This window comes from Zootoca vivipara, chromosome 1 (genome assembly GCF_965207765.1).
Source record: "Zootoca vivipara chromosome 1, rZooViv2.hap1.1, whole genome shotgun sequence".
In the NCBI taxonomy this organism is placed as follows: Eukaryota; Metazoa; Chordata; class Lepidosauria; order Squamata; family Lacertidae; genus Zootoca; species Zootoca vivipara.
This window is the reverse complement of record NC_142582.1, coordinates 26,627,284-26,654,246: the sequence shown is the minus strand read 5'-3', so window position 1 is coordinate 26,654,246 and position 26,963 is coordinate 26,627,284. Positions and strand designations below refer to the sequence as shown.

General features: G+C 42.1%; 1 protein-coding gene across 2 annotated transcripts in view; it reads left to right on the top strand.

Annotated features, from left to right (window-relative positions):
- SCN2A (sodium voltage-gated channel alpha subunit 2) overlaps positions 1-10,696 on the top strand; it is a 61,114-nt gene extending 50,418 nt beyond the window's left edge. For both annotated transcript variants that reach the window (XM_088660936.1, XM_088660933.1), the window contains exons 21-26: positions 2,671-2,952; positions 4,953-5,006; positions 6,221-6,358; positions 8,090-8,194; positions 8,856-9,126; positions 9,366-10,696. In XM_088660936.1, coding sequence (XP_088517062.1) covers positions 2,671-2,952; positions 4,953-5,006; positions 6,221-6,358; positions 8,090-8,194; positions 8,856-9,126; positions 9,366-10,561 — 2,046 coding nt within the window. In that variant the 3' untranslated portion in view covers positions 10,562-10,696. The remainder of the gene's footprint in view (positions 1-2,670; positions 2,953-4,952; positions 5,007-6,220; positions 6,359-8,089; positions 8,195-8,855; positions 9,127-9,365) is intronic.
- The last annotated feature ends 16,267 nt before the right edge of the window (positions 10,697-26,963 follow it).

The following is a 26,963-nucleotide window of genomic DNA, read 5'->3' as shown; positions in this document are numbered from 1 at the left end:
GGAGGAGCAGGGGTCTGGAAGTGGATGTGGGAAAGAATTGGTGTGGGGTAAAAATTTTAGTTTAAGGTACTTTTTTTTGGTTTATGAACAACGGTGTCAGAATCTTGGCCTGCTAAAGGATATGCTGATCCAATTGGGAGGAGGGACATTGAGGGGGGGGGAAGGAGAGATTTTTATAGTTTAAGGTTAAGAGCTTTCTGGAGGGAGTAAAAAGAATGGCTGAGGAAATATGCTTAGAGTTTGTTTTTGAATAATTTTGGTGAGCAGGAGGTGTTTGGGTGGAAAACTGCCTGTCTCCCCCTTCTTACTCTTGGTACCCAGTGGCAGGGGGTGCCTTGAGGGGAGAGGGAAGGGTGGAGGGAAACCCAGACACAAAAATGGAACCTTTTAACTGCTGGACTCCTCGGGCTACCCCAGTGGCAGGGGGGGGGGGCTCAGAGGGGGACAGCATGAAGAAGGAGGAGGATTGTGTTAATATTATAAGAATAAGATTCTGAATTGGATTAGAAAACCCGCCATAACTATGTAAAGAGGTTGGGAAATCCAGGAGGAGGAGAGTCGTGGAAGCCACTAATATTTTTCCTTTTTCCTTTTTTTTTCTTCCCTTTTTATATTTTTGCTTTTTTTTCTCCTTTTTTTCCTTGTTTTTCTTTTTTCCAGTACAGTGAAGAAATAGCTGGGGGATAAGCCAATCCCCAGAGATCCTCCGCCTTTGTCCTCTCAGTGGCAGGGGGGGATGAGGGGGGAGGAAGGAGGGGGGAGGTCAAACCCAGCTTAAAATGGACCCCTTTGTTCCCCAATACCCATGGGTCTCACTGGTGGCAGAGGTGGGCTTGTGGGTGGAGGGAAAATGAAGGGACAGAGCTTATGTTGTATACTTTGTATGTGTTTTCTTTTTCTAAAATTAATAAAAATTATTTAAAAAATAAATAAATAACTGCACCAGCCTTCTGTTTAAAAATAAAAATAATAATTTAGTATTTATACCCCGCCCATCTGGCGGGGTTTCACTCTGGGCGGCTCCCAACAGAATATTAAAAACAGAATAAAACATCAATATTAAAAACAGAAAATAATAATAATAATAGAAATAGAAATATCCAACATGTGTGTGCTATTCTACATTGGACATGGCCCCCTAAATTTAAAGTAATCGGCATGCCTTTTGCCTCCTCGACTGCCACTTATCTCTGGGGCCCCACACTCCACATTTCATGCTGGCAGATGATAGCATATCTCTGGCACCATGTTTTGAGCTTGTCAAAGGATTCATACCACAAGGGAGTGGTGTTGCTGCAGGACTCAGAAAGGGGGAATGTAGGTCAGCTTTTGAAATGCAGCAGTAATGGAGGGAATAATATGACCGATCATGCAGCTAAAGGAGAGACATATTTCCCACAGACTCTGCACTGCCTGTGCCTTGAAGCCAGCTGTCTACTACACCGTGTAATAATACTTTCATTTGTCTGTCTGTGTACATATGGATTTATTTATTTATCACCGTTTTTAAAAAGAAGATGGGTAACCCTATTTTTAAGAGAGTATGAAAATGAAATAAAAGTGTGCTAAACAAAACAGTCCTATATTAAATGCTGGCTGTTGGGTGCTTACCAAAATTAAAAATGAAGCAGAAATTATCGTTTGCCGACTGGAGCCACACGGGTCACTCACATTGAGCCATTCTTTCGCCTTCCAATTCTACAACTCTGATTTGCACTATTGGCACTGGTGCAGATGATAACCAAGTGTCTTAAATGACTAGCGTGGCTGCAGCCTGCATATGTTACGAGCTCCAGCCGCACAGAAGTGTTTTCCTTGCTAACTATGTTACCAGGGTAACATGTTAACCAGGCTGCAAAACTATACTTCATATACTTCTACTGCTTGTCTATAGCACAATGACTATCCTTCTCAGCTGCCTGCAGAGATTTCTATGAAGCACATGGCAAAAGTGATCTATTCTGAGAAGAAATGCCAAAGCGAGGGGATACTTCATTTTCAGAAGTGATAAAACTCGAACTTCCTTGAAAGCCACTTCTTCTGACCTATGACCTCAACTGTGTGTTGGAGTATGGTGCTCTAAGTGGCCTAGACCAGGGTTTGCTAACCCTTTGAGGCTAATTTGAACTTTTAAGAAATCACTGTGAGCAATGGTCTCAAAATGTCTTCTGTAGGGGTATGGCATTACACAAAATGCCCCATTTGAAAGCAGAAAAAAGGCATCACTGTCAAAATTAGATGCACAAAAATCTCTTCCCTCACCAAATTGCAAACGTTGGCTTTCATGAGATGTTTTGCTGCCTTTATTTTTCTACATGATGTGCTCTTTATTTGTTTGGAAAATACAAACTCTGTATTGCTCCTATGTTTGGTAACATTGGTTATCTGTAGTTGACACTTCTCTCCTTTCGTTCTGTTTCTTAGTTCATATGGTTGGACTGGCAACCCAGGTTCCCCCACCCCCTTTGTATTACACTTCCTTGCTTTCTTTGGTTTTTATCTTACTTACATTTGAGTTCTTCCATGAGTAATGGAGGGCACATGTGTAACGAAGGTTTCAGAAGTTTTTAAAATTCATTTCAGAAATCCTCATCCTACGTTGATAAAGCATCTTCTTTTTTTGCAGTTATACAGTCAAACTTTCTTTCTACGGTGCCATTTGTTTTATAGGTGGTGGTGAATGCCCTCCTGGGAGCGATTCCATCGATCATGAATGTGCTTCTCGTATGTCTTATATTCTGGTTAATCTTCAGCATTATGGGAGTCAATCTCTTTGCTGGCAAGTTCTACCACTGCATCAATACCACAACTGGGGACATGTTTAGCATCGATGAAGTTGACAACCAAACTCAGTGTGAAGAGCTCATAGAAAGAAATGAAACAGCCCGGTGGAAAAATGTGAAAGTCAACTTTGATAACGTGGGGCTTGGTTACCTCTCTTTGCTTCAAGTAGTAAGTGGTTGTTATTCCTAGAATTCTTAACGTTAACTTCTTTAAAAAGAAAGAAAGAAAAAAGTTTAGCCGTGCTTTCTTTTATGCTGTCGTCTTCTTCTTTTTTACTGGAAAAATCCCACTAAGCTAAAATTTCTCAGAAGTGATTTCCCCCCAAAATTCTTTTCTTTTTCTCATTCTCTCACTTCACAACAGAAGGCCACTTTGCCAAATTTGTTCCAAATATTCTCCACCATTTTTTTCATTCAAGCTTTAGGGGTAAGACCCTTATTCTGTGGTAGAGCATCTCCTTTGTTTGCAGAAGGTCACTACTTCCATCCCTGGCATCTTCATGTCAGGCTGGGAATGTCTCCAGTCTGGAACCCTAAAGAGCAGCTCTTAGTTGGCTAGGTGGACCAGTGATATAAGGCAGATCTCTATGTCTTTTATGTTTTTGGCAGCAGACACCATTTTCCAACCACAGTGCCGTGGAATGACACTAGGTCTGGGGCACAGTGAAGGGTGGAAAATGGCGGCCACGCTTCTGACGCAAATGCTTCTACTGCTACAATTGCTGCTACCACTTTCACCAAACAACAGCAGTGAGACCTTAGGAGGGAAAGAAAGAGCTTGTGCTACTGACAGGTGAATCCCATCACCGAGAACCTGTTGGAGAACTCCCCCCCCCCCCTAAGAAAATTTGGTAAAATTATGTCTTCCCAATACATCTGCATGGAAATTTCAAGGCACTATCTGAACACAGCTTAACATTAAATTGAAGTGGGAAATCTGCCTACAGTGAACCAGCAGACTATCTGAGCTCAAAATGCATATATTTGCAACATTGCTGAGAAACCAGAACATTATGTCCAGGCAGTATTGAACTTTGATCTGAAATAGACACATAGGAGCACACAGCCCAGTGCAAATCTAAACCAAATCTTCCATAAAACTATGATGATGATGATGATGATGATGATAATTTATTACTTATACCCCGCCCATCTGGCTGGGTTTCCCCAGCCACTCTGGGCGGCTTCCAACAAAAACATTAAAATACACTAATTTCGTAAACATTAAAAGCCTCCCTAAACAGGGCTGCCTTCAGATGTCTTCTAAAAATCTGGTAGCTGTTTTCCTTTTTGACATCTGATGGAAGGGCGTTCCACAGGGCAGGCGCCACCACCGAGAAGGCCCTCTGCCTGGTTCCCTGCAACTTGGCTTCTCGCAATGAAGGAACCGCCAGAAGGCCCTCGGAGCTGGACCTCAGTGTCCGGGCAGAACGATGGGGGTGGAGACGCTCCTTTAGGTATACTGGACCGAGGCCGTTTAGGGCTTTAAAGGTCAGCACCAACACTTTGAACTGTGCTCGGAAACGTACTGGGAAACGTAGATCTTTCAAGACCGGTGTTATGTGGTCTCGGCGGCTGCTCCCAGTCACCACTCTAGCTGCCACATTCTGGATTAGTTGATTATTTGTAAAATGTGTACACAGAACAAACTAAAAAAAACTCCTTCCAGTAGCACCTTAGAGACCAACTAAGTTTGTCATTGGTGTGAGCTTTGGTATCTGAAGAAGTGTGCATGCACATGAAAGCTCATACCAATGACAAACTTAGTTGGTCTCTAAGGTGCTACTGGGAGGAACTTTTTTTATTTTGTTTCGACTACGGCAGACCAACATGGCTACCTACCTGTGTACACAGAGGCATTCATTTATTAATGCATGCCAATGGCATTATATATTTATGGTGCTGGACTACAACTCCATCATACCTGACCATTGACGAAGCTGCCCTGATGGGAGTTGGAGTCCAACAACATCTGGAAGGCCACGGATTCCCCACTCCTAACGTACAGTATTTTAAATCCTATTAATTCAGCTAGAAATTAATAGGATGTTGTCCCAGACCACTTTGAAGGGATTTATCAGTCCCTAATACATACATGGTATGCTTTTGTTCCTCAGTTGCCAAATTGTTTATGAAGTGCAGGCATTAAAAATGGTGTTCTATTTTCAGGCCACCTTCAAAGGTTGGATGGATATTATGTATGCAGCTGTGGATTCACGAAATGTAAGTGCACTACCATGGCATGAGCACACTTTTGCACTCAGATTTCACACAACTATTGTTTCGATTCTAATTTCCCAGGGTTGGTTCCCCCACCCACCGCCGCTGCCTTTTATTTTGAAATTTGCTGTCTGCAGGCCCCAAAGGGCTGTTATGTCTCCACAACTGATTTGTCTCTTAGCCACTACTGGTTATCTTGCCTATTCTCCCTGCTTCAGTCTCAACTGCTATTTTCCGCTCTCTGATCAGTCTGTCTTCTATGTGATCCTTAACTATACATGAGCCTGAAAGGTTCTCATTAAGAGTTAGGAGGTAGATATTCAAATACATTGTCATTGCTGAACAGCTATGGGCAGAAAAATCGCTGCAAGATACCATTTCAAAAATTGGAATTTTATAACAACAAATCTTGGGTGACAGTATAGATTTATATCAGGGGTGCCAATGGGGTGCCATCCAGGTGTTTTAGACTACAACTCCCATCATTCCTAGCCATTGGTCATGCTGACTGGGGCTGATGGGAGTTGGTTTCCATAACATCTGGAGGGCCCAACATTGGATACCCCTGCTTTATATTATTATTATTTTTAAAATAAGTCATCCTGCAATAATTTCACATGTATTTCTTAGTGTAATTGGAATTTGCTCCTTCCTTATTTGTTTTTCTCCACTCTCCCCTTTTGTGTACCTGCCATCTTCTCTAGTATTTCTCTGAATATATTATTCTGTAGACCTTGATTGCCTTTAACCAATATTTATTTATTCATTTATTACATTTATATTCTTCCTGTCTTCCCTGGAGCTCAATGCAGCTCCCATTTGCTTTCCCATTTGACCCTCACAACGGCCCTGTGTGGTAGAGTTAGAAAAAGAGCCTATGACTCCCCAAGGTGTCTCTCTCACACACAAAGTTTCATGGCTGAGTTAGCAAAAGCCATATAAGTCTAGATTGAAATCTAGGTAGGTAATGGAACTAAGGTGGAGGAGCAGAGAGAGAAAATGTTGAATTATAACTCAGAGTAGAAAGATAAATGTATGGTTCAATGTTGTGTACCAAAATACGGTATTTCAGTTTAGAGTTTTCCATTTGTAGATATGAAGTCAAAATAGATTCTGGGGAAGCGCAGCTCTGTGGCAATTCTAAATAATTATCCTGGATAATAGCTAATCATATTAAATGTTGGCTTAATGCATGTTTCCTTAAAATGTCTTTGTAGGTGGAGAAGCAACCTCATTATGAGGATAACCTGTATATGTATCTTTACTTTGTCATCTTTATCATCTTTGGATCTTTCTTCACTTTGAACTTATTTATTGGTGTCATCATAGACAATTTTAATCAACAAAAAAAGAAGATAAGTATTCTGTTGCTGTGTTCTGAACACACTGTCAAGTGATAATGATTCAGTGTCTGTTGTGCTGTGTTTGCCGTCAAGATTTGCAACTGTCTTTTTTAAGAAGATTTTTTAATAAGGTTAGGTTCCCCCCCCCCAAAAAGTGCAGAATGTTCATTTCCAACAAATCCTAAATCTATATCCATAATCAAAGTGAAGTCACTCACTTCGGTTGAACCATATTAGTAAATGCTAATAATATGAGGGAGGCAGAGGGGGGAAATATACTGTATCTGAGGTACACATTTCTTATGGACATCTTCTGAAGACACAGGAAAGCCTTAAGGAAAATAGAGATTTAGGAGGGACTTTGTGACTTTGTGTACTTTCTGCTGAATTTATTATTTTTCCAACCTCTAAAGGCAAGGCTTGCAATGAAAATCCCCAGGCAAAGCAGCTCCTATGCTTTTGACAGCCCTACAATGTGCAGAAAACAGCTGGGGGATTGTAGAGCATGAGAACTAACTTCACCCCTTGCTAATGTCACCCAATGATACTAATAATATTATAATAATTTATTATTTATATCCCGCCCATCTGGCAGGGTTTCCCCAGCCACTCTGGGTGGCTTCCAACAGAAAAATGAAATAAAATAATCTATTAAACAGAAAAATGAAATAAAATAATCTATTAAACATTAAAAGCCTCCCTAAACAGGGCTGCCTCCAGATGTCTTCTAAAAATCTGGTAGCTGTTTTTCTCTTTGACATCTGATGGGAGGGCATTCCACAGGGCGGGCGCCACCACCGAGAAGGCCCTCTGCCTGGTTCCCTGCAACTTGGCCAGTTTTTGCACACAGAGAAGCAGCAACAACCAGTAAAAGTAGGCAAACCCATTAAATACACCAGAGCCTGGTTAGAAAATAATTTGGCAACCCTTATTTTGAACCTAATAACACTTAATAAATTAGGGTTCAAAATCTTAATCCCTTGCCGTCAGCAGTAAGCCTTGACAGAGCAGTGCAACCAGGGCTGCATCCACATTCTCAGATCAACCAGAGCAGAAGTTGGGGGTTTTTTTTTGGAGGATTCCCTTCACTGCCTCCACTCCCAGCACTGTTCCTTCAGTGATGAAAGCAGACTCACGCAAAGGGAATGGCACACTAACCTCCTTTCTCTGATCAAAAGAAAGGGGCCAGGATGGGCAGTTTTTGGAAGGGGTGGCTACTATGTGAGCACATACAGAGTTCTCACTATGTGAGCACATACAGAGTTCTCACAATAGCAAAGGGAAGGGGGACCAGACTAGGGAACATGTATTCAACTAAGTCTTACTCAGAGTAGACCTAATGAAATTATTGGACCTCAGCAATCAGGACCGTTGACTTCAGTTGGTGTTGTTGGGTATGACTTACTTTCATTCAACGCATAAACCTCTGAAAGCAAGGGCTGTGCCTTGTACCTTGTTAACAGTTATCCGCACTTTCTCCTATGCCAAGACCCAATGAAACAGCAATATCAAAGGCAACACGATGACCATGTGCAATATGCAATATGAAAATCTTTATAGAATTTCCTCAGAACATCACACGTAATAAACTGAATTATTTGAAAGTCTCTGCAAGTCTCCAAGACCCAATGAAAGGCATTGGTTGTTAAGTAAGAATAGATACAAAAAATAATAATCGTTTGCTTGCTTAACAAAAAAAAAAGAGGTATCCGGTTGTAACCAGGTTTGGTTTCATCCCTTTACTTTGGAGGTCAAGACATCTTTATGACAGAAGAGCAGAAGAAATATTACAATGCAATGAAAAAACTGGGGTCCAAGAAACCACAGAAACCAATACCAAGGCCAGCAGTAAGCCTCATTAATTTTCCAACCATTATATATATATTAAATAACAATGCCGAGTAAGTGGGAATGCAGTCGGGACACAGATTTACACTCAATCAAAATTATATCCAATGCAAGATTAAGAACGTATTTCTTGGGCGCTGCCCTGAGTGGGCACTAGAAAGGTGGGGAAGAAATATTGTATATAGATAACTAAGAACATGAGAGGATCCCTGCTGGATTAGATCAAAGGCCCATCTAATCTATCTTTCTGCTGTCATAATAGATGCCCATGGGAAGCCTGTAGGCAGCGCAAATGCACTGCTATATGTTTCCTGTGCCATTTAGGTAAGGATTTAGAGCTCACACAGGGCAGCCATTGATACACTTCCTTCACATGCCAGTGTTGTCCTGTCCCACCTCCCAGGAGGGATAATACTGGCATGGGAAAAACTCGTGTCTTTTTGTGACATAGGGTCTTGTTGCATTATGGTAGAGGTGTGACTGTAAGGCACTCAGCAGCTCCCACTATACTGAGGAATGGCGCCCTTAGTGCATCTAAATTTGGTTTTACCTTAAACAGTTTGCCGTAGAATGAATTACAAATGTCCCGTACAAGGTATCTACTGGTAAACTGTGTAAATCATGAGATATTTGAATAAGACATTGTTTTCTTCGTCTACAGAACAAATTTCAAGGCATGGTCTTTGATTTTGTAACAAAACAAGCCTTTGACATCAGCATCATGATTCTTATCTGCCTTAATATGGTTACCATGATGGTGGAAACAGATGACCAAACTGATACAATGGAAACTAATCTATACCGAATTAATCTGATCTTCATAGTCCTTTTCACCGGAGAATGTGTCTTGAAACTGATTTCACTCCGCTATTATTATTTCACCATTGGCTGGAACATTTTTGATTTTGTGGTTGTCATTTTATCCATTGTAGGTAAGAAAAATTACATTTCAATAAAACATTAAAATGGTGCTTAATAAAAATTTTGGAAAGTTAATGGGAAATATGGGGGGAAACCTTTTCAATATCTTAATTAATCTCTAATTGTAATTTTCTGAATAATGTAGAGATCGTTTTTCATTTTAAACTCTGGGTTGCAATTTTTAGCATGTTATTAAGATTAGATGTTGCATTCCCTTTTTAAGTAACCTATTTATAAATTTTGTTTTTAGGTATGTTCCTAGCAGAGATTATTGAGAAATACTTCGTATCACCCACCTTGTTCCGAGTGATCCGACTTGCCAGGATAGGTCGCATCCTGCGTCTCATCAAGGGTGCTAAAGGGATCCGCACTCTGCTTTTTGCCTTGATGATGTCTCTCCCTGCCTTGTTCAACATCGGCCTCCTCCTTTTCCTGGTCATGTTCATCTATGCTATATTTGGAATGTCCAACTTTGCCTACGTGAAGAGAGAAGTGGGCATTGATGACATGTTCAACTTTGAAACTTTTGGCAACAGCATGATCTGCCTTTTCCAAATCACCACCTCTGCTGGCTGGGATGGGTTGCTAGCTCCCATTCTCAACAGTGGGCCACCAGACTGTGACCCTAACAAAGACCACCCAGGAAGTTCAGTGAAAGGAGACTGTGGCAATCCTTCCGTTGGGATTTTTTTCTTTGTTAGCTACATTATTATATCATTTTTAGTTGTAGTAAACATGTATATTGCTGTGATTTTGGAGAACTTCAGCGTTGCTACAGAAGAAAGTGCTGAGCCTTTGAGTGAGGACGACTTTGAGATGTTCTATGAGGTTTGGGAAAAGTTCGATCCGGATGCAACTCAATTCATAGAGTTTAGTAAACTCTCCGATTTTGCAGCTTCACTGGATCCTCCCCTTCTAATACCAAAACCAAACAAAGTCCAGCTTATTGCAATGGATCTGCCCATGGTAAGTGGCGACAGAATCCACTGCCTTGACATCTTGTTTGCTTTCACAAAGCGTGTTTTGGGTGAAAGTGATGAAATGGATGCCCTTCGTGTTCAAATGGAAGATCGGTTCATGGCAGCCAATCCTTCAAAAGCTTCTTATGAACCAATTACAACCACATTAAAACGAAAGCAAGAGGACGTATCTGCTGTCATCATTCAGCGAGCCTTCAGGCGCTACCTCTTAAAGATAAAAGTTAAAAAAGTGTCCTGCCTATTTAGTAAGGATCGAATCAAAGCTGGAGATGACACTCTTATCAAAGAAGATATGATCATTGATAAGCTGAATGAGAATTCCACCCCTGAAAAAAACGATATCACCCCTTCCACCACCTCTCCACCTTCCTATGATAGCGTTACAAAGCCTGATAAAGACAAATATGAAAAAGACAAATCAGAAAAGGAAGATAAAGGTAAAGATATCAGGGACAGTAAAAAATGAGCAAAGCGAATGATTCCCTTTGTGACAAATTGTTTACAGCTTGAGAAAATAGAGTATTATTTCAAAAGGACTCCACGAGGAGGTTTATGCCAAACTGACTGTTTTTGCACACCACACACAAACACACACACACAAATATATCTATAAATATATATATATATATACAAATGTTATATATATACTTAAGGCCAGTGCCTATTAACAAGGCAGTGACCCCCTCGTCAATCCCCATGCTGCTGTGTAAAAACAGGATGGCTACTTTGACAGGAGGCTACTGTTTTCATTACCAGCTGACACTGCTGAAGAGGAAAGAAAAATGGCTACCCAGACTGTAGGGACCAGTACAAGAGGTGCAAACCTAGAATTTATGTGTGTTTAACATAAAACACTCAAGTACAATAACTGTATCCACTGTTTGCATTCCAACTGCCACCTTTTGCCATATTTTTACAACAACAAAAATCAGTGTTGGTGAGGTTGTCATTTTTTTAATTCACAGGTTGTTTACTATTATATGTGACTATTTTTGTAAAACGGGTTTTATGTTCAGGGGTGGGTGGGTTCAGGGTAAGGGGGGCCATGAGGACCAGCTGTTCTGTCTGATTCTCTTGTACAGACAGAAGAAGTGATTTGCATGAAGGCATGCTGCACTTAGAGACCATGCATGGAAACAAGTAAGACTTCTTTGCACAAGGGTTTTAAATACTTCCATGTTTCAGGATGGCTCCAGATTCTGAGGTGCTTAATAAAAGTATACATCTTTACGTCTCATCCTGACAATTCTTAAATGTGCCTGTAAGTCTCATAAACTCAACAGTTACTCGACAGAAGTATTTTTGTCCCCTTTATGTACCGTTCTGTTGTCAAGTTGACACACACTTAACTAAATTTACAGTTGGATGGGGAAACTGGGTGGGGGTCTTCTTTAAGTGTTCTTTAGGAAACAAAAATGTGCTCATCTGGAGCACTAAACTATCCAAAAGAGGGGGGAGAAGAACCTGACATTTATAAGTTTGTTTTTGCTTTCTCCTGCAGTATTGTTTAGCCATCTTCTGCTCTCAGCAAGGTTGACACTGTATGTGTCAATGAGATAATGCTGTCTATGTAAATAGTTAATTTAACCCCGTGGTGCATGTTTGAGCAAAGGAATAATGACCTGTGCACAATATTTATTGCATCAAATATGTACCACAATAACTGTAGTTCGCAAGCCTTGAACAGGAAAATATGATGTATTCTGTACCATTATAAGTAGTTTGGAGGCTATCACTGATGCATGTTGTTTATCTTGCCTTCGCCGCTGTATTTTTCTTGGATTTGTTCAGAAATCTAATATGGGAAGCCATATGTCAGTGGTAAAAGTGAAACAAATTGTTTAACCAGATATCATTCCTCATTTCATCAAGCAATAGTTTTCAGCTATCCGGTAAAAAAGAAAAGAAAAGAAAAGAAAAGCTTCTTGTTCTGCCCTTTATTCTTCTCTTGAATTTTAAGTGAGTATTGTACAGTGTGTAGCCAGCTGTACACATCATGTTGCAAACTGCTTAAATCTTTTCAAATACATGGTTAGGATTTTCTAAGAAAAAATATAAATAGTGTACAAATGTCATTCAATTTTATTTTTCAGCATTTTGTACATAAATGGCAAAACAAAACTGATCTTCAGGTCGATGTCACAGGCAGTTTCTTACTTTCTGTCCATAGCACTTTTTAATTGAAGAACTTCACAAAGTAGAAAATAATGAAAGGAGAGAATGGGGATAATGTTAGGTTTCTGGGTTACCTTTTTTTTTAATTAGTACTGTATTTTTGCACACATCTTAATGTGAATTTTCAGATGGAGTCCAAAATGCACTTGCTTCCAAATAGCTATAACTTGTAATTGAAATGTGGTGGGAAAGATTTGTTTGAATTCCTAGCACTGCCTGCAGAAGCAGTTAGTCTTATTATCCATAAAATCCTTGATCTTTTCCAGTGTTTGTTTACATAGACTATTCTTATTCTTGTTGATTCATGCTGCACTAGAAGTCTTCTAAATATTATATGCGGTTCTACAATTATAATTTCTCCCCCTCCACAAGAACCAAGTAGCGAACTTGTATATCTGATCACACCAGGACATTTTCTTTTCCCGTATTCCATTCACAGGCAAAAATTAAATGTTAATTCCTCCTTTTACTGAAACTGTTGACTTTGTGTGTTGGTGAACTGCATGCAGGAAAATGCTATTACCATAAAGAACGGTAAGCCACATTACAGTTGAGCCAAAAGAATAAAGACTTCATTTTTTTTATTGTACTTAATGGTTCTGTCTTTGTTTTGTTTGTTTTTTTCTTTTACTGTAAAATATTTTCAGATGGCTAGAATTCTGACCTTAAAGAGATGTTCACGAATATAATAAAAATGTGAGGTTTTTGATGTTTCAGTCTTAAACACAGTTGTCGGAGCACATCACATTTGGCATGAGAATGTCACTGAAAATGGACTCCTTATGCTGATACTCATCTGAGCCATAGAGCGTAGAATAGTGGGATAGTCCATCACTATACGACTCTGAATCTGTGCCCTTTGTGACAGGATCATGCTCATTTTCATTATGAGTGGCTAAACAGACTTTCACTTCACATTTCTTGCCTCTTACAGGTTTGCATCAGGCATGCAGGTATATTCGATGACTTGCAGCTTTATAAGTGAGCTGATTCCACGGGAATATTGTGCCAGAGTGGGTATGAAAGTTCTGTCCATGGCATTTATTTATTTAAAAGGCTTTAGCCCATTCTTTAGCTAAAAAGACTCCCCAAACAGCTTACATACAATCAGTAACAGAGAATGGAGCCCTTCCCCACATGTTTACAATCTAGAAAACGTCAAACGAAAGGGCAACAAGATGAGGGAAGAGGAAAACATGCAAAGTCAGGACCTGTTTCTTACTATACAAAATTCTTACAACGCGCATCTTAAGTAGAATTAGTTCGGGGAGAGCCAAATGGAGCTTGTATTTCAGCAGAACTAGTGGAGTGAATCTTGCCTCCCTATCTTTTCCTCTCCTGCAGCAAGATGGAATAGTGGCCATTACATATTATTTAGCCCATGAAACCCCAGTTCTGAAGGAAATGTTGACTTCTTATTGTAGTCATCAAGATGAAATCATGCATGTGCAAAGGTGCCTTTAGATCACAGGTTGCCAATGTCTTTTGTCCTGTCAGCACATTTGCAAACTGGAGCAGCACTCATGGAAACACACACACAATCACACATACATGCACCCAGCCATCCAATAGTTAGGATTGACCTGGGGGGGGGGGAACACACCAATTGACTACAACAGAGTGGTTTCAAGCCTAATTTTTACTGCAGACAGAGGGTGCCCAGGAACACCTTTGTGAGTACAAGTGCCCCATTGGCACACCCTCCTTAGATTGCCAATATTTTATATATGCACCTTACAAATTTGCACTTTATACAGCCATTATTGTTATCTCAAGGAAATGGGATTTGGCTGAATTAACCCTCTTCCTTCTCATATCTATATAACACATTGAGGTTGGGTTTCCCCCCCCCCCTCCAGCGACAAAGAATACATCATTGGTTCTGCTTAATAATTGGTTACTATTTCCCCTGCCCTACAAGACCAAAGCTGAGAATTAATGCATCATTCGGATAAAGGATCGGGAGAGCGTGGATGCCACCGCCCTGTAGCTTTCGGCAGCAGCTGTCTGCCAGTGACTGGGCGGCAGCTGTCTCCTGGTGACAAGAGCGATGACTATTCTGTAGACTTGTCATTCACAGCAGTGCCTAGAGTCAGACTGTGATCTCTGCACATCAAGACTGAAAGCTGCTCACATCAGAATGAAGAGTGCTCCACTATGCATCCTTGTAAACAGAAAGATCCACAGGCCCCTTACAGGAAAAGATGTCACATGGCAGACTTATGGCCTAATTTCAAGGCTTACCTCAGCAACAAATATATTTCTGGGACAGGGCTGCTCAAATGGCGGGGCTGAACACCATGGGCGTACCCAGGATCAAAACTAGGGGGGGGCAAGGGGAGGGTCCAAGGCACGGAAGGGGAGGGGCCACAAAGTGGGCGGGAACAGCGAACTCGCGCTCCGCCGGGCTGTGCCCCTCCCTAGAAGCAGGGCTGGTGGGCGGAGGCGGAGCCCAGCGGAGCGCGAGTTCAGCGTTCCCGCCCGCCGCGCCGCGCTCCCTGGTTCCCCGCCGCGCTTGGCCTTGCCTGAGGGCGCGCCGGGGAGCTGGAGGGAGGGTGCGGCGCGGTGCGGCGGGAATGGCGAACTCGCGCTCCGCCGGGCTGTGCTCCGCCTCTGCCCACCAGCCCTGCTTCTAGAGTAGGGCAGCTGCCCTAACTTGCCGAATGGTGGGTACGCCCTTGCTGAACACCATCCTGATTCAGTATGGCAGCGTTTCTCAACCGCTGTTCCGCGGCACACTACTGTGCCGCGAGACGCTGGCTGGTGTGCCGCGACGTGCGGCGACGAGAAGGGCGATTTGCAGAACTACCGTACCTATGTGCGGAGAACCTTCTCAGCATGGCTGCGTTTGAGCGCGCCCTTCACAAGATGGCGGCGATTCCTGTAATAACCCGCCTGCCTGCCCCGCCCGCACCACCACCACTCTCCGCTCTCTCTTTTATCTCTATGGTTCCTCCTCGAGCGTCCCTTTGACTTAGTTGTCTATGGTCTTCCGCACCCAATCGAAAGCCGCCGAGCGCTCCCCCTCCCCTACTCACCATCTCTGCAGCCGCAACCTCAGCCCAGACCCCCCAGAGAGGAAAAAGCAGCAGAACCCCCAGTATCCCAACATGCACCGCAACCTCGGGACAGCACAGCCGGGTTCGACGGGAGGAGCGGAGCCACGTGGAAATGAAATGATGCATTTTGTAACGCATAAAAATCGCACAGGGACTCCATAGGTGCAAAGAGAAGAGCCTCTTTTGTCCAGCCAGCATCCAAACTGTCACTCTGTCAGGGAGTGAGCGGCCTCTTCGGCGAGGAGCACGTGCTGGCAGAGAAATCAGCGGCTTGTGAAGCCTTATTACAGGAGATTGCAACCAACACAGCAATTGGCAAGTGTTTCTTACAGTCATAATTATAGTCAATATAGGGCGGCACAGAGTTAAAATTTTTAACTTTTTTAATGGTGGTGTGCCGCGTGATTTTTTTCACGGAACAAGTGTGCCGTGGCCCAAAAAAGGTTGAGAAACACTGCAGTATGGTACAGTGTTAATGTGGTAGTGGCCCAAAGGCTTGCAACATTAAGACAGTGGTACCTCTGGTTAAAAACTTAATTCGTTCTGGAGCTCCGTTCTTAACCTGAAACTGTTCTTAACCTGAGGTACCACTTTAGCTAATGGGGCCTCCTGCTGCAGCCGCACGATTAGTGTTCTCCTCCTGAGGTAAAGTTCTTAATCCGAGGTACTGCTTCCGGGTTAGCAGTGTTTGTAACCCGAGGTACCACTGTACTAGATTAGCAAAATTCATGGCCTGCCGGGGGTGGGGGGGGTTGTTTCTTGTCACTATGTCCCACTTTTTACAATTAGCCCTTCCACTCTGATCAAGTACAGCAATAATAACACCCAAGTTGCTTTGAAGATGATATATCACAAATAAAAATCAATGGCAAAAAATACAGGGTGGGGGGAATTCACAGTCTTAGAGCAGCACAGCACTGGGACCCGATTGTTCCTACAATGCATCCAGCATTTTTATCCAAGACCACCAGGGCCCATTCCAACTCCCTCTCTGTTTGTCTCTTTCCTAGATTGCCAACTCTTGAAATAAAAGAAGCTGGCTCCTGGGTAGAACCTAGCAGCAGAACTGGAGCTACATGTTTTTGGTTGCCATACGTCCCAAATTTCCTGTACATAGCCGGTATTCAGCTCTTGTAAACAGCGTCTAGGCTGAAATCCGAACACATGGCAGCTCATGTCGGCAGTGTAGATTTTGGCAGACTTCATTAAAATTGGCTCCAAAACACTCAACAACTGTGCCCCAAAAAGCTCAACAACTTTTGTGTCTGGAGGACACACATGTATACAAGCAATAATTATCGCATAAGCAAAGCAACATTAGAAATGCCTTTTTAAAAATTGAAAGAATGCTTTTCAAAATTACTATTGAATTTATTGATGCAGATATGAGAAGCAACAACATGCATGCTATGGACAGCAGGAAGGTTTGTCACCCGAATGTGTGTGTGTGTGTGTGTGTGTGTGTGTGTGTGTGTGTACAATCTAATATAACATTTATGGAAAAAAACAAAAATGACACACCCACCATATAAATAATATCAATATTAAGTACTGTGTATTGAAATAATAAACAAAAAAATATACTACCCACTAATTAGCAGATAAACAACTTTTTTCCCCTTTACCCTCCCCACCCCACCCAAAATCTTGGGTTTAATGTATCAAAGTGGGGTTTTTTTTGTTCACTTGTTTGTTCAATTGGTTGTAAGTTGCCCTGGGCAAGGTAAAGTGACTAACTAATTAAGTAAGTAAATATTAAACTTCATTCAGGAAGATAAACAAAGTGACCAATAGGGAAAATAACAAAGAAAGACCATGTTGAAACTACTGAGCACTGACAATGAACAAAAACAAAGGTCGATAATCTGATTCCTCTCAGTGAACTAAGGCCAGTGTTCACGAAATGGGCCCCAGAGGCGGAAATCTGAAAATTGTGTGTGAAGACCTTTAAACCTCCCCCTTAAATAAATTCAGACAAGACTCAAATTTTGGTTTGGTTTTTGGCAGAATTTAGGCCACAACTTTATTGATTACAGCAAGTGAGTGGTTGCATAGGCTCTGGTTCGACTAGCTCAAAAGCTCTTCAGGAGGGGAAGGGAAAGGCAAGGTGATGGGGGAATTAATCGGGAATAAACGGCTAAAGGAGAAATCAGGGAAAGAAAGGGGAATAATGGAAACAGATCACCAGTGGAATCGTTGAAGGTAGATCGCTCTCTATCAGCTTGCAGCGGACACAATGCTGTTGTTCCAATGCAGGCACCGAAAGAGGAAGCTCTATGTCACATGCATTGGTATATGTAGGTCCCTTGATCCGATTAGCCTGCGTCCCATTGGCCTGATTGAACCCTGCATCAAGGGACCTACCAATTGGGTGTTGTGGCTATCCAATCGTACCCACCCACAACACAAGGGTTTGGTTGCCAGGTCTCACCGCAACACGTGCCCTCTTTAAGGGAGGACCCGATTTATTGCCTCTGCGGTCTAAACAAGCTTTACTATGTGGGGATTTGCCACAAACCCTGGGTTTTTTTCTCCCTATCAGCCCTTTCTATTAACAGTTTTAAGACATTTGAAAGGTGTGGAGAAGAGCCTCCAAACAGTTTGCCTCACACAGAAGGAACACAAATGGGAGCAATTTAAAGATGCCCCCATTTGGCAGACGTTTTCTGCAGCCACCCTAATCTTTTGGCCACTCTTTGATGTCACTCAAAAACACTGATGCCACTTCTTACACTTTGGAGTGACTTTTACTGCTCTTTAACCCCCCCCCCCAATTACTGACAGAGAAAGTCCCCTAGTGAGATCATCTGCGCTAGCTTTCCACTTGTTCCTCTAGGCCAGGGGTGGGGAACCTCAGGCCTGGGGGCTAAATGCAGCCCTCTATGCCTCTATACCCTGGCCCTCAGCTTTCTCCCAAGGCAACGCACCCAGTCCGCAACCACACACTTCACTTGCTCCACTTCACACCCTAGGTATTTTTGCTTGGTTTGAACATGTCCTTGAACATGTGTTATCCAAAATAAATGTGCATTCTGCACTTGGTTATAAAATGCTACTGTCAGCTATCAGCGCCCCCTGGCGTGAACACAGAGAGAAATGAATCTGGTTGTGGTGTCGTGAAACCCTGGGGAAGAAGAACCTCATGGCACTCAGAGGCAGTAACGTGAACACACCCTCAGTTGTGTGAAGAAGTGAGCCTACTGTAGAAAGATAAAAACCACATGCATTGTGCCATCTTCTTTTGCCTCTCTCTGGCCCTGCCCACCATCGGCATGCGGCCCTTGGAAGGTTGCATGGAAGAGAATGATGCACTCAAACTAAAAAAAGCTTACTTGCTGCTCCTCTGCACTACTTTTATTGGGGATTAGCTCTTAGCAGATGCAATTAGCAACACTAAGTTTTCCTCACTGATTTCGAGCTGAACATTTTAGTGAGTACATGCCAGGGGAGCCTTTGAGATCCCCCCTCAGCATAACTGAACCTCAATGTCATTGGTTTTGACGGAGTGAGCAAAGCTAGTGTGTTCACTCAAATCTCAAATATCCCCTGGTTTTGCCCACCTGACAAATGTGACCATATGCTCTCCCTAGTTATAATTGCTTCTTCAACCTAATGGTTGTTAACCTTTGCCCGCCGCCATTTTGTTGAAGGCATGGCAGGCAAAGATCCCTCACAAGAAGCACATCATTAAGCACAGATGCTTAACTCCAGAGGAAAAAGAAGAAACAGAAGTCACTCATGGAGGAGTGGAGGAACCTCCCATGCCCTGGGTGCCTTAGTGTGGTCACATTCGCACCATTAATTTAAAGTACTATGATACTACTTTGAACCATCATGGCTTCCCCCAAAGGATTCTGGGAGCTGTTATTAAGGGTGGTGAGAGTTCTTAAGAAACCCCTATTCTCTTCGCAGGGCTAAAATTCCCACAGTAGTTTTTAAACAATGAATCCCTCTTCCCTGGGAACTCTGGGAATTATAGCTCTGGGAGGGCCATAGGGGCCCTCCTAGCAGCTCTCAGCAGCTTTGCCAAATTACAATTCCCAGAATTCTCTGGAAGAAGCCATGGTGGTTTTAAGTGGTATCGTAGTGCTTTAAATGTGCAGTGTGGATGTGGTTTGCCAGTCTCCATTCTTGCCTCTGAAGACAGGAAGGGATATTTGAAGGTTTGACCCCCTTCCCAGCAGTGTTAGAAACTGAGATGTGAAAGCTGGGGGCTAAATGGCACCTTAAACCTAGGTTATGGGTTGAACAACGGAATGCCTAGGCACACTTTTTTTATATAAGAAGAATACAAAGCTGATAATGAATGAGCTTATGTCCATTTTTCACATGATCCAGTCCCTTCCCCTGCCCACCCCCCTAATATTATTAAGAGCGTCTCTTCACCAGTCTTCAGAGAGTAGCTGGAAGTGGGGAGGCAGAAAAAGGCCCTCCATTCCTTCCACTCCGCAGTTTTAATCTGAAATCTTAGGTGCAGCACTGTACCCAGAGCTCAGAAACTGCTTGCGCTAAAGAAATTCCCTGTTGCAAAATGCGCCTAGAACAAAGGGAGTTTCAGACACTGCTTCCCAGTATTTTTCTAATGGACTTGGCAATCGAGTTCAGAAAGAAAAAAAAAGCAATGCAAATATCAAACCTCCGAATATAAATATTATGATTCCATTTCCTCTGAAATTTGCAAATAAATAGAAATGTCGATTTCCGCAGTGTTAGCTCACTGTATTTAACTTCGGTGGGGAAGCTGGCTAAGCTTCTAAGCAGTGAGCTCTTAAACAAATCACTTCTGGCTCCCTCAAGAATGTATATTATCTACTTTAGACTTGTTGACAGAGTAGCTTGGACTTGGTTTTGCCTCAGTAGCTGCTGCTAAACTGCTAAACTAAGAGAGCCCCCCCCTTTTTTTACCACATTAGGTTATCATATGCCAAAAAAGGTTTTCTCCAGGCCTTATTAGTGATGTTATTAGTGATGTCTTTGCCCCAACATTGGCAGTTACAGTATATTATTTTTCCATATAACAAAGCCATCATATTTCAATATTTGGAAAAGTAGTACATTTCTCAGGGGAAATTTACCATTTATAAATTTTCTGCCCACTCCAGAAGACATTGCTTTCGCCTACCAAAAATAAGTCAAGCATTTCTGATATGAGAAATTTAGACAAGGAATGGTTTCCCAGCAAACACTGTCTATTGTAAAACTGAGATGCCATAACCAACTTTTTTTGCAATTTCTATGGCAACCAGAATTTTTTATCTGCAAATAAAAAAGCAATGTGGGATCTTTTTTTCTTTGCAACAAAATAATTGGCTGATCCGAAAAAAAAGAGAGGAAGGACATCACAAGGTTTAAATATTAACCACAAGTATTCAAACTGTAGAATCACAACATTTGTACAGTATAACTTTCCACGCAAAGCATGTACCTTCCTTTAATTCTATGGCCAATTAGTATAAACAGATAGTTAATGGCAAACATATAAAGGTTTAATTTACTTCAAGGTGTCATGTACTTCAACTGCCAGCTACTGTATTCACAGCTATTTTTAGTTTTCCAGCAGAAGTCAAGATATAACATGCAATTTTTAAGAACAGGAACTAGTCTCATTGACATTAATATGCCTAATCAGTCATTCAGAGCTTTGTACTGCTTCTAGTTGAGGAATGGCCTAAATGTGAGGTCTAATCTAAATTCTGGTCTAAAGTTTTGTTGAGACTTAACTCCCCCCCCCCCGAGTTTTGTAATTAGATTTTTTTTTTCAATCTCTCTTATTAGGGGTTGTCAATCTTTTGGGTCCTACAGGCACATTTGCAAACCAGAGGAACTGCCATGCGACTGGAACTGTCCCATCCCATGAAAAGCAGCCCCCTCCCCACACAGTCATCAGGCTTTAAAAAAAGCTTCCTATTGGCTAAAGAAGGCTTCTTCCCAGCCTAACTTCAATGTGGGAGGGGATAATGCACCTGCCAGGAAAGACCTCTACAGCAGGGCACTGTCGTTTGACTAAGTGGAAACCAGGCTTCAGAGAAAGAACAAGGCAAGGGAACAGAGAAGCATGTATATAAATTATCGTTATAATAGGCAAGGCATGCAACTTCCTTTTCCAGGATACTGGAAGAGGCTGGCACCAGTGGTAGTCATATGGCTCACATTTGGGGGCATTTATGAAAGTTTTCCGAACAGTCAACAAAGGAATATTCCCTGCAACCACGTCCTCAAACATTCTACCAAGGATGAAATATGGACTTCTTCTCTGGGTGGATGTGATGGATCCATACTCTGATCAGGGAGATGGGAGGTTTGGTTGTTGATCATCCACGAATTTCGTATCATGCTGCCCAGGTTTTCTGTCCAGATGGGGTTCATCTTTCCGCACTGGGTTATGATTTGTGGTTGGCAGCTGTTAGAGGCTGTTTGCAGTTTTGGTTTGGTCTGTGAGTGGTTTTGGCGGTTGAGCCTTAGGCTCTGGTGGCGGTTAGGCATTGGTTATGTTGTTTGTATTAAGGGTCTTAAAGATTAGTTGGCCCCAAGTTTATGCCTGAGTGGTGGGGAAATCCTGGTCAGGAATACAGTGGCTCTATGCTGTGTCCGTAACCCCTAGGCAGGGGCCAGGACGGCATATTGAAGCCTCTGGGAGCCTGAAGGGAGAGGGGAGAGTTCTGTACACCCGGTCCCCGTCTCTCCCTATGGGGATTTCCCCGTGTTGACAAGGCAAGTTTTTTATTCTATTATTAGTTCTGTCCTTAGGTGACAGTTGGGAACCAATGCCTACGCAACCACTCACATTGTTTTGGATTTAATAAAGTTGTGGCCAAATTCATGCCAAAAACCATTAAAACTTAATTCTGTGTTTGTTGTGATTTATTTAAGGGTGGTTTGGGGGACCTCCACACGCAAACGGTCCTTCTCTCTTTTGGCAAGCTTTCTCCCCAGCATGTTTGCCTTAGGTAGACCTCAGCCACAGCAACAGAGATTATGACATGGTTCTTTATTGGCAGCAGATACTGGCAGACACACAAACCGTACACAAGGATATGCAAAAAATAATAATAATGAAACCAATGCTTTCTTTTTGGTAACTGTGAAACCCACTCACATGGCCTCCGCCAATGATGCTCTCCTTTTGCAAAGAAACTGATGAAAATTAACATCAGTGACCATCACACTAAATTGTTTCTCAGGACCGCAGCCATTAGGAATGGCAGCTGAAGTATTTCACTTCAGGATTTCAGAATGGCAGCTTAAGTGTTGCAGCTTTTTGGGTTGTCCATTGGGGCTCTTCGGCATCCTTTTGAGAATTCTGCGCACTGGGATGCCATGAATTTTGTTTGTACCTTGAAGGTGTTTTGTTTTTTTTAATCCCCATATAAATTATTGCAGCTATGATTCTCATTCTTGCAGTTGTTATCACCAGTGTGTGTATATTTTCCTCTATTCAGACGATGCCACAAAAAGTTTAATTAATCTCGCCATATTGCTCCACCTCTGAAATAGCTTATGAAAGAGCCCCAAGGGTGAAAACAGTTAGGTTTTTATGGACATATATTATGTATTAGTCATTACTTTTAAAGTCTATAAAATTTAACAGAGAATAAAATATTCTCAATGAGTTTGGTTAACTATCCTCCAATAATCTTGAAACAAGACTTTCATTTCTTATTCATTATAAAAAATAAATACATCTTTGATAGTTTCAGTCATGTCTTCAATCGATCACTAGGTGTCACTCCATTATCATGTCCGATTTTATGCTTCTTTTGGTTTGCAGTTTGAAAGGAGATGTAAAGGAAAGTATCTGTGGTAGATCACTGGTTCCCCCCAAAGAAGCTCAACAACTTTGGCTCCCCTAAGAAAAGCTCTACATTTTTGCCTTGCACCCCAAAAAGCAGGGATTTCCTCCTCCGTCAAACAAGCTCAACATCTTTGACCTGAACCCCTAAAAATGGGCCTTCCTCCTTCCTAAAAGAAGCTAAAAAACTTTGACCTGAATCCCCCCCCAAAGCAGGGCTTTCCTCCCTTAAAAAATAGCTCAACAACTTTGACCTGAATCCCCAAAAAGGGGGTAGATCACTGCCAGTTTTTAACTCTGTGAGTAGATCACAGTTTCTTGGGAGTTGGCCACCCCGCTATATACAAAAGCTAAAAATAGTTTGAGCAGCATATGTCATTCTTTCCCTTGACCATCTAAGAATTCTCTCTCTCTCTCTCTCTCTCTCTCGCTCTCGCTCTGTATTGTTTTTTTTGACAAAATACCAAAATACGCAAAGAATTGCTCTGAAACAAAGTAGGAAATAATTCCTACTAATTTCAGTGGGGCTTACTCCATAATACAGCCATTGATTTCCACGAGATGGATTTATACATGTGCTTAATTGAAATGTGAAGCAAATGATATGTACTAAATGCACTTAACATTGGCAGCCTCCTGTCAATAGATTGCCGCAATGGTTGAGATGTGTTGTTTTTCATCTGTCACTTTTTGTTAAGACGAAGCTTCTCCTAACTTCACATTTGTACTTATAAAAGTGTCAGTCATCTGTTCAGTTATGAAATAAATGAATTATGAACTTCCCATGGATAGTTGCATAAAGTGTTGATAAAATTAAATTAAATGCTTTAGCAATCCTATTTCTCAGACGTAAGTCTCAAGAAGGGCTTCAATTGGGCTTACTCCACAGTAACTGTGTTTAGGGTTGCATCCTTCATGTATCAGAATAACTAAGTTAGGTGCAGACAGGTACAGTGGTACCTCTACTTATGAATGACTCGACTTACGAATGTTTCTACTTATGAATGGAGCTCCGTCCGCCATCTTGGTTGCTGTTTAGATAGGATTTTTTCTACTTACGAATTTTAAGATAGGGTTGCTTCGACTTACAATTTTTTTCTCCCAATGCATTCCTATGGGATTCGACTTACAATTTTTTTCGACTGAGGAATGTGCATTCGGAACACATTAAATTCATAAGTAGAGGTACCACTGTACCTCTGGCCAACATAGGATTCACACAGACATTTTCTCACTTTCTCATTCAATTTTCCATGTACAATTAGGACATAGATTCTGTTGCAGAAGTAATGGGCTAGGCTTTTTAAACATGCATGCTATACAGTGGTACCTCGGCTTACCCGGAGCATTTGTAACCTGACTGAGACACAGAAAGTTATGTCATATCTAGATTATCCTATCCATGGTGCTTTGGGAAGAAAGCATGTCACACTGTTCAGGGACAGGTAACTTTTGCTAATCTACTTGGCACACCTGCCTGTAAATACAGGTCTAGCAGGACTTCCAGCTAGCCCAATAATGCCCTTGAAATAATCATGGGGTGCAGCAGTTCATATCACATTAATGAAAACAGGATGCTTTGGAGACATGTTTTTTATCCATCAGTGTGATGGTCATTGTTACCGTCTCAGCTTTTCAATTTCCCTTTCCTAAATTTTCTTGGGTTATTCTGCATAGTGAGTTTAATGCATTATAACTACTGTACTCTGGTTCAAAAAAGTGTTGGTTCTTTCCCTCTCTTTCATCCTGCAAACTCTTGTCTCCAGTCTTCAGGCTAGGTTTAAGAAATGGGTCAGCTTTGGGATGCATGTGCTAAAGGCTGCAAAAGAAAGCCAAATGCTACGTCCATGAATCTTGTAGATATTTGACATTTTCAGCTTATGCCCTTGGAGTCTGGTCTGACTTGCAGTGATTATGTGCCCATAGGCAGTTCACCTTGCATGTCCTTTTGTGTCATCTTCTGAACTTGTCACTGTATGTCAGAATTAGATTGCAGCTATAGATCAAGTCATATTCCTGGCTTCTCTTTGACTGTATTGATTCAGTCCAGTGATTTGAGAGTAGCTGATGTTGCCTTTATTCAAGGCAGGGATTAGGGAGGGGATAACGCAAATAATTACAGACCTTTCCAGTAGCACCTTAGAGAGCAACTAAGTTTGTCATAGGTATGAGCTTTCGTGTGCATGCACACTTCTTCAGATACACTGAAACAGAAGTCACCAGACCCTTATGTATAGTCAGAGGGTGGGGAGGGGTATTACTCAGAAGGGTGGTGGGAATGGGTGATTGGCTGATAGGAGTGGTAAACCTGTTGATGACTGTTAATGACTGCAATTGGTCTTGCAGGAAAAAGCAAGGGCTGAGGTGCTAAAGAAAGCTTGATCATGTATAATGAGATGAGAATCCAGTGTCCTTATTCAGACCAGGTCTCTCCATGGTTTTAAGCTTGGCAATGAGTTGCAATTCAGCAACTTCTCTTTCCAGTCTGTTTCCACTTCTGTTTCAGTGTATCTGAAGAAGTGTGCATGCACATTAAAGCTCATACCTATGACAAACTTAGTTGGTCTCTAAGGTCCTACTGGAAGGATTTCTTATTTTTATTTTGACTGCGTCAGACCAACATGGCTACCTACCTGTAACTAATTACAGACCTGTTAAGGTGGATAAGGGACTAGAACATGTATGAAAGTTGAGGGTGGGCAGGATATGTGGAACAGGGGAGTTGTTAGGTGCCAGACTAAATCTGAAACTCTATTTTTGTTCAACAGACCAACGGAAAGTGGTGATTGACACTTCACGCTTACCTGGCTGCAAGGATGTCCCATTGAACTCAGCAGGACTGAGTAGTCATGTGTGCAGGAATGCACCGTGAGCCAACTGGCATTTTTGAAGAACGTGGAAAAATACCAGATTGGAACTTAAGGCAAATTGCTTTGTATCTGTATGCGTTAATGAACTGGTGAAAGGGAAGAGGACAAACATTTTTGTTAAAAGGGCTGGTTATTTAGGGTAAGGGACAAAATGTCAGTTAAGTTTCTCAGGGATCAGAATTAGGACCTAACATATCCACTTACTTTTGGTGGCCTTAGAAGGGAAATAGGAGTGTGTTGGCATGACATTGCTAAGGCCTTTTTCACTCAAGCTGGTAAAGATGTTGGGCAGAGAGAGAGAGAAGGAAGCGCATGTGCGGCTGCACATAGATGAAGTGCATGAGAAAGGGGCGGGGGGGGGAGAAAAATAGAAAAATGCATGTGTGTCTGTGATCTGTATGTGTACATATGTGTATAAGTTTGGTGGGGCCACCTGGCACTGGGGAATGCTGTCTCTTATTAGAAATCAACATCATCGTAGGTATGGGGGAGAGAGAGATGAGAGACTGAGAGAGAATCAATATTGTATTATTTCCTTAATCAGGACCAGCAGGGCATAAGCTGTGTTCCTATAAGCATGAAGTTGTCTAGGGCCAGGGGAGCAGCAATGTATGCATTCCCAATTTGCATTTTGCCATGCTGCCCATGGCAGCCATCTTGTGCTATGCAGTAACCCCTGTGGCCGCCATTTTGTGTTATGCCACACACCCCTGGCAGCCATTTTGTGCCTATCACCAACAACACTTTGCGTGTTCAGACCCAGAGACCTCCCTCCTAAATAAATTCAGACAAGACTCAAATTTTAGTTTTGGTTTTTGGCAGAATTTAGGCCACAACTTTATTGATTACAGAAAGTGAGTGGATGCATAGGCTCTGGTTTGTCTAGCTCAGGCATCCTCAAACTTTGGCCCTCCAGATGTTTTGAACTACAATTCCCATCTTCCCCAACCACTGGTCCTGTTAGCTAGGGACCAT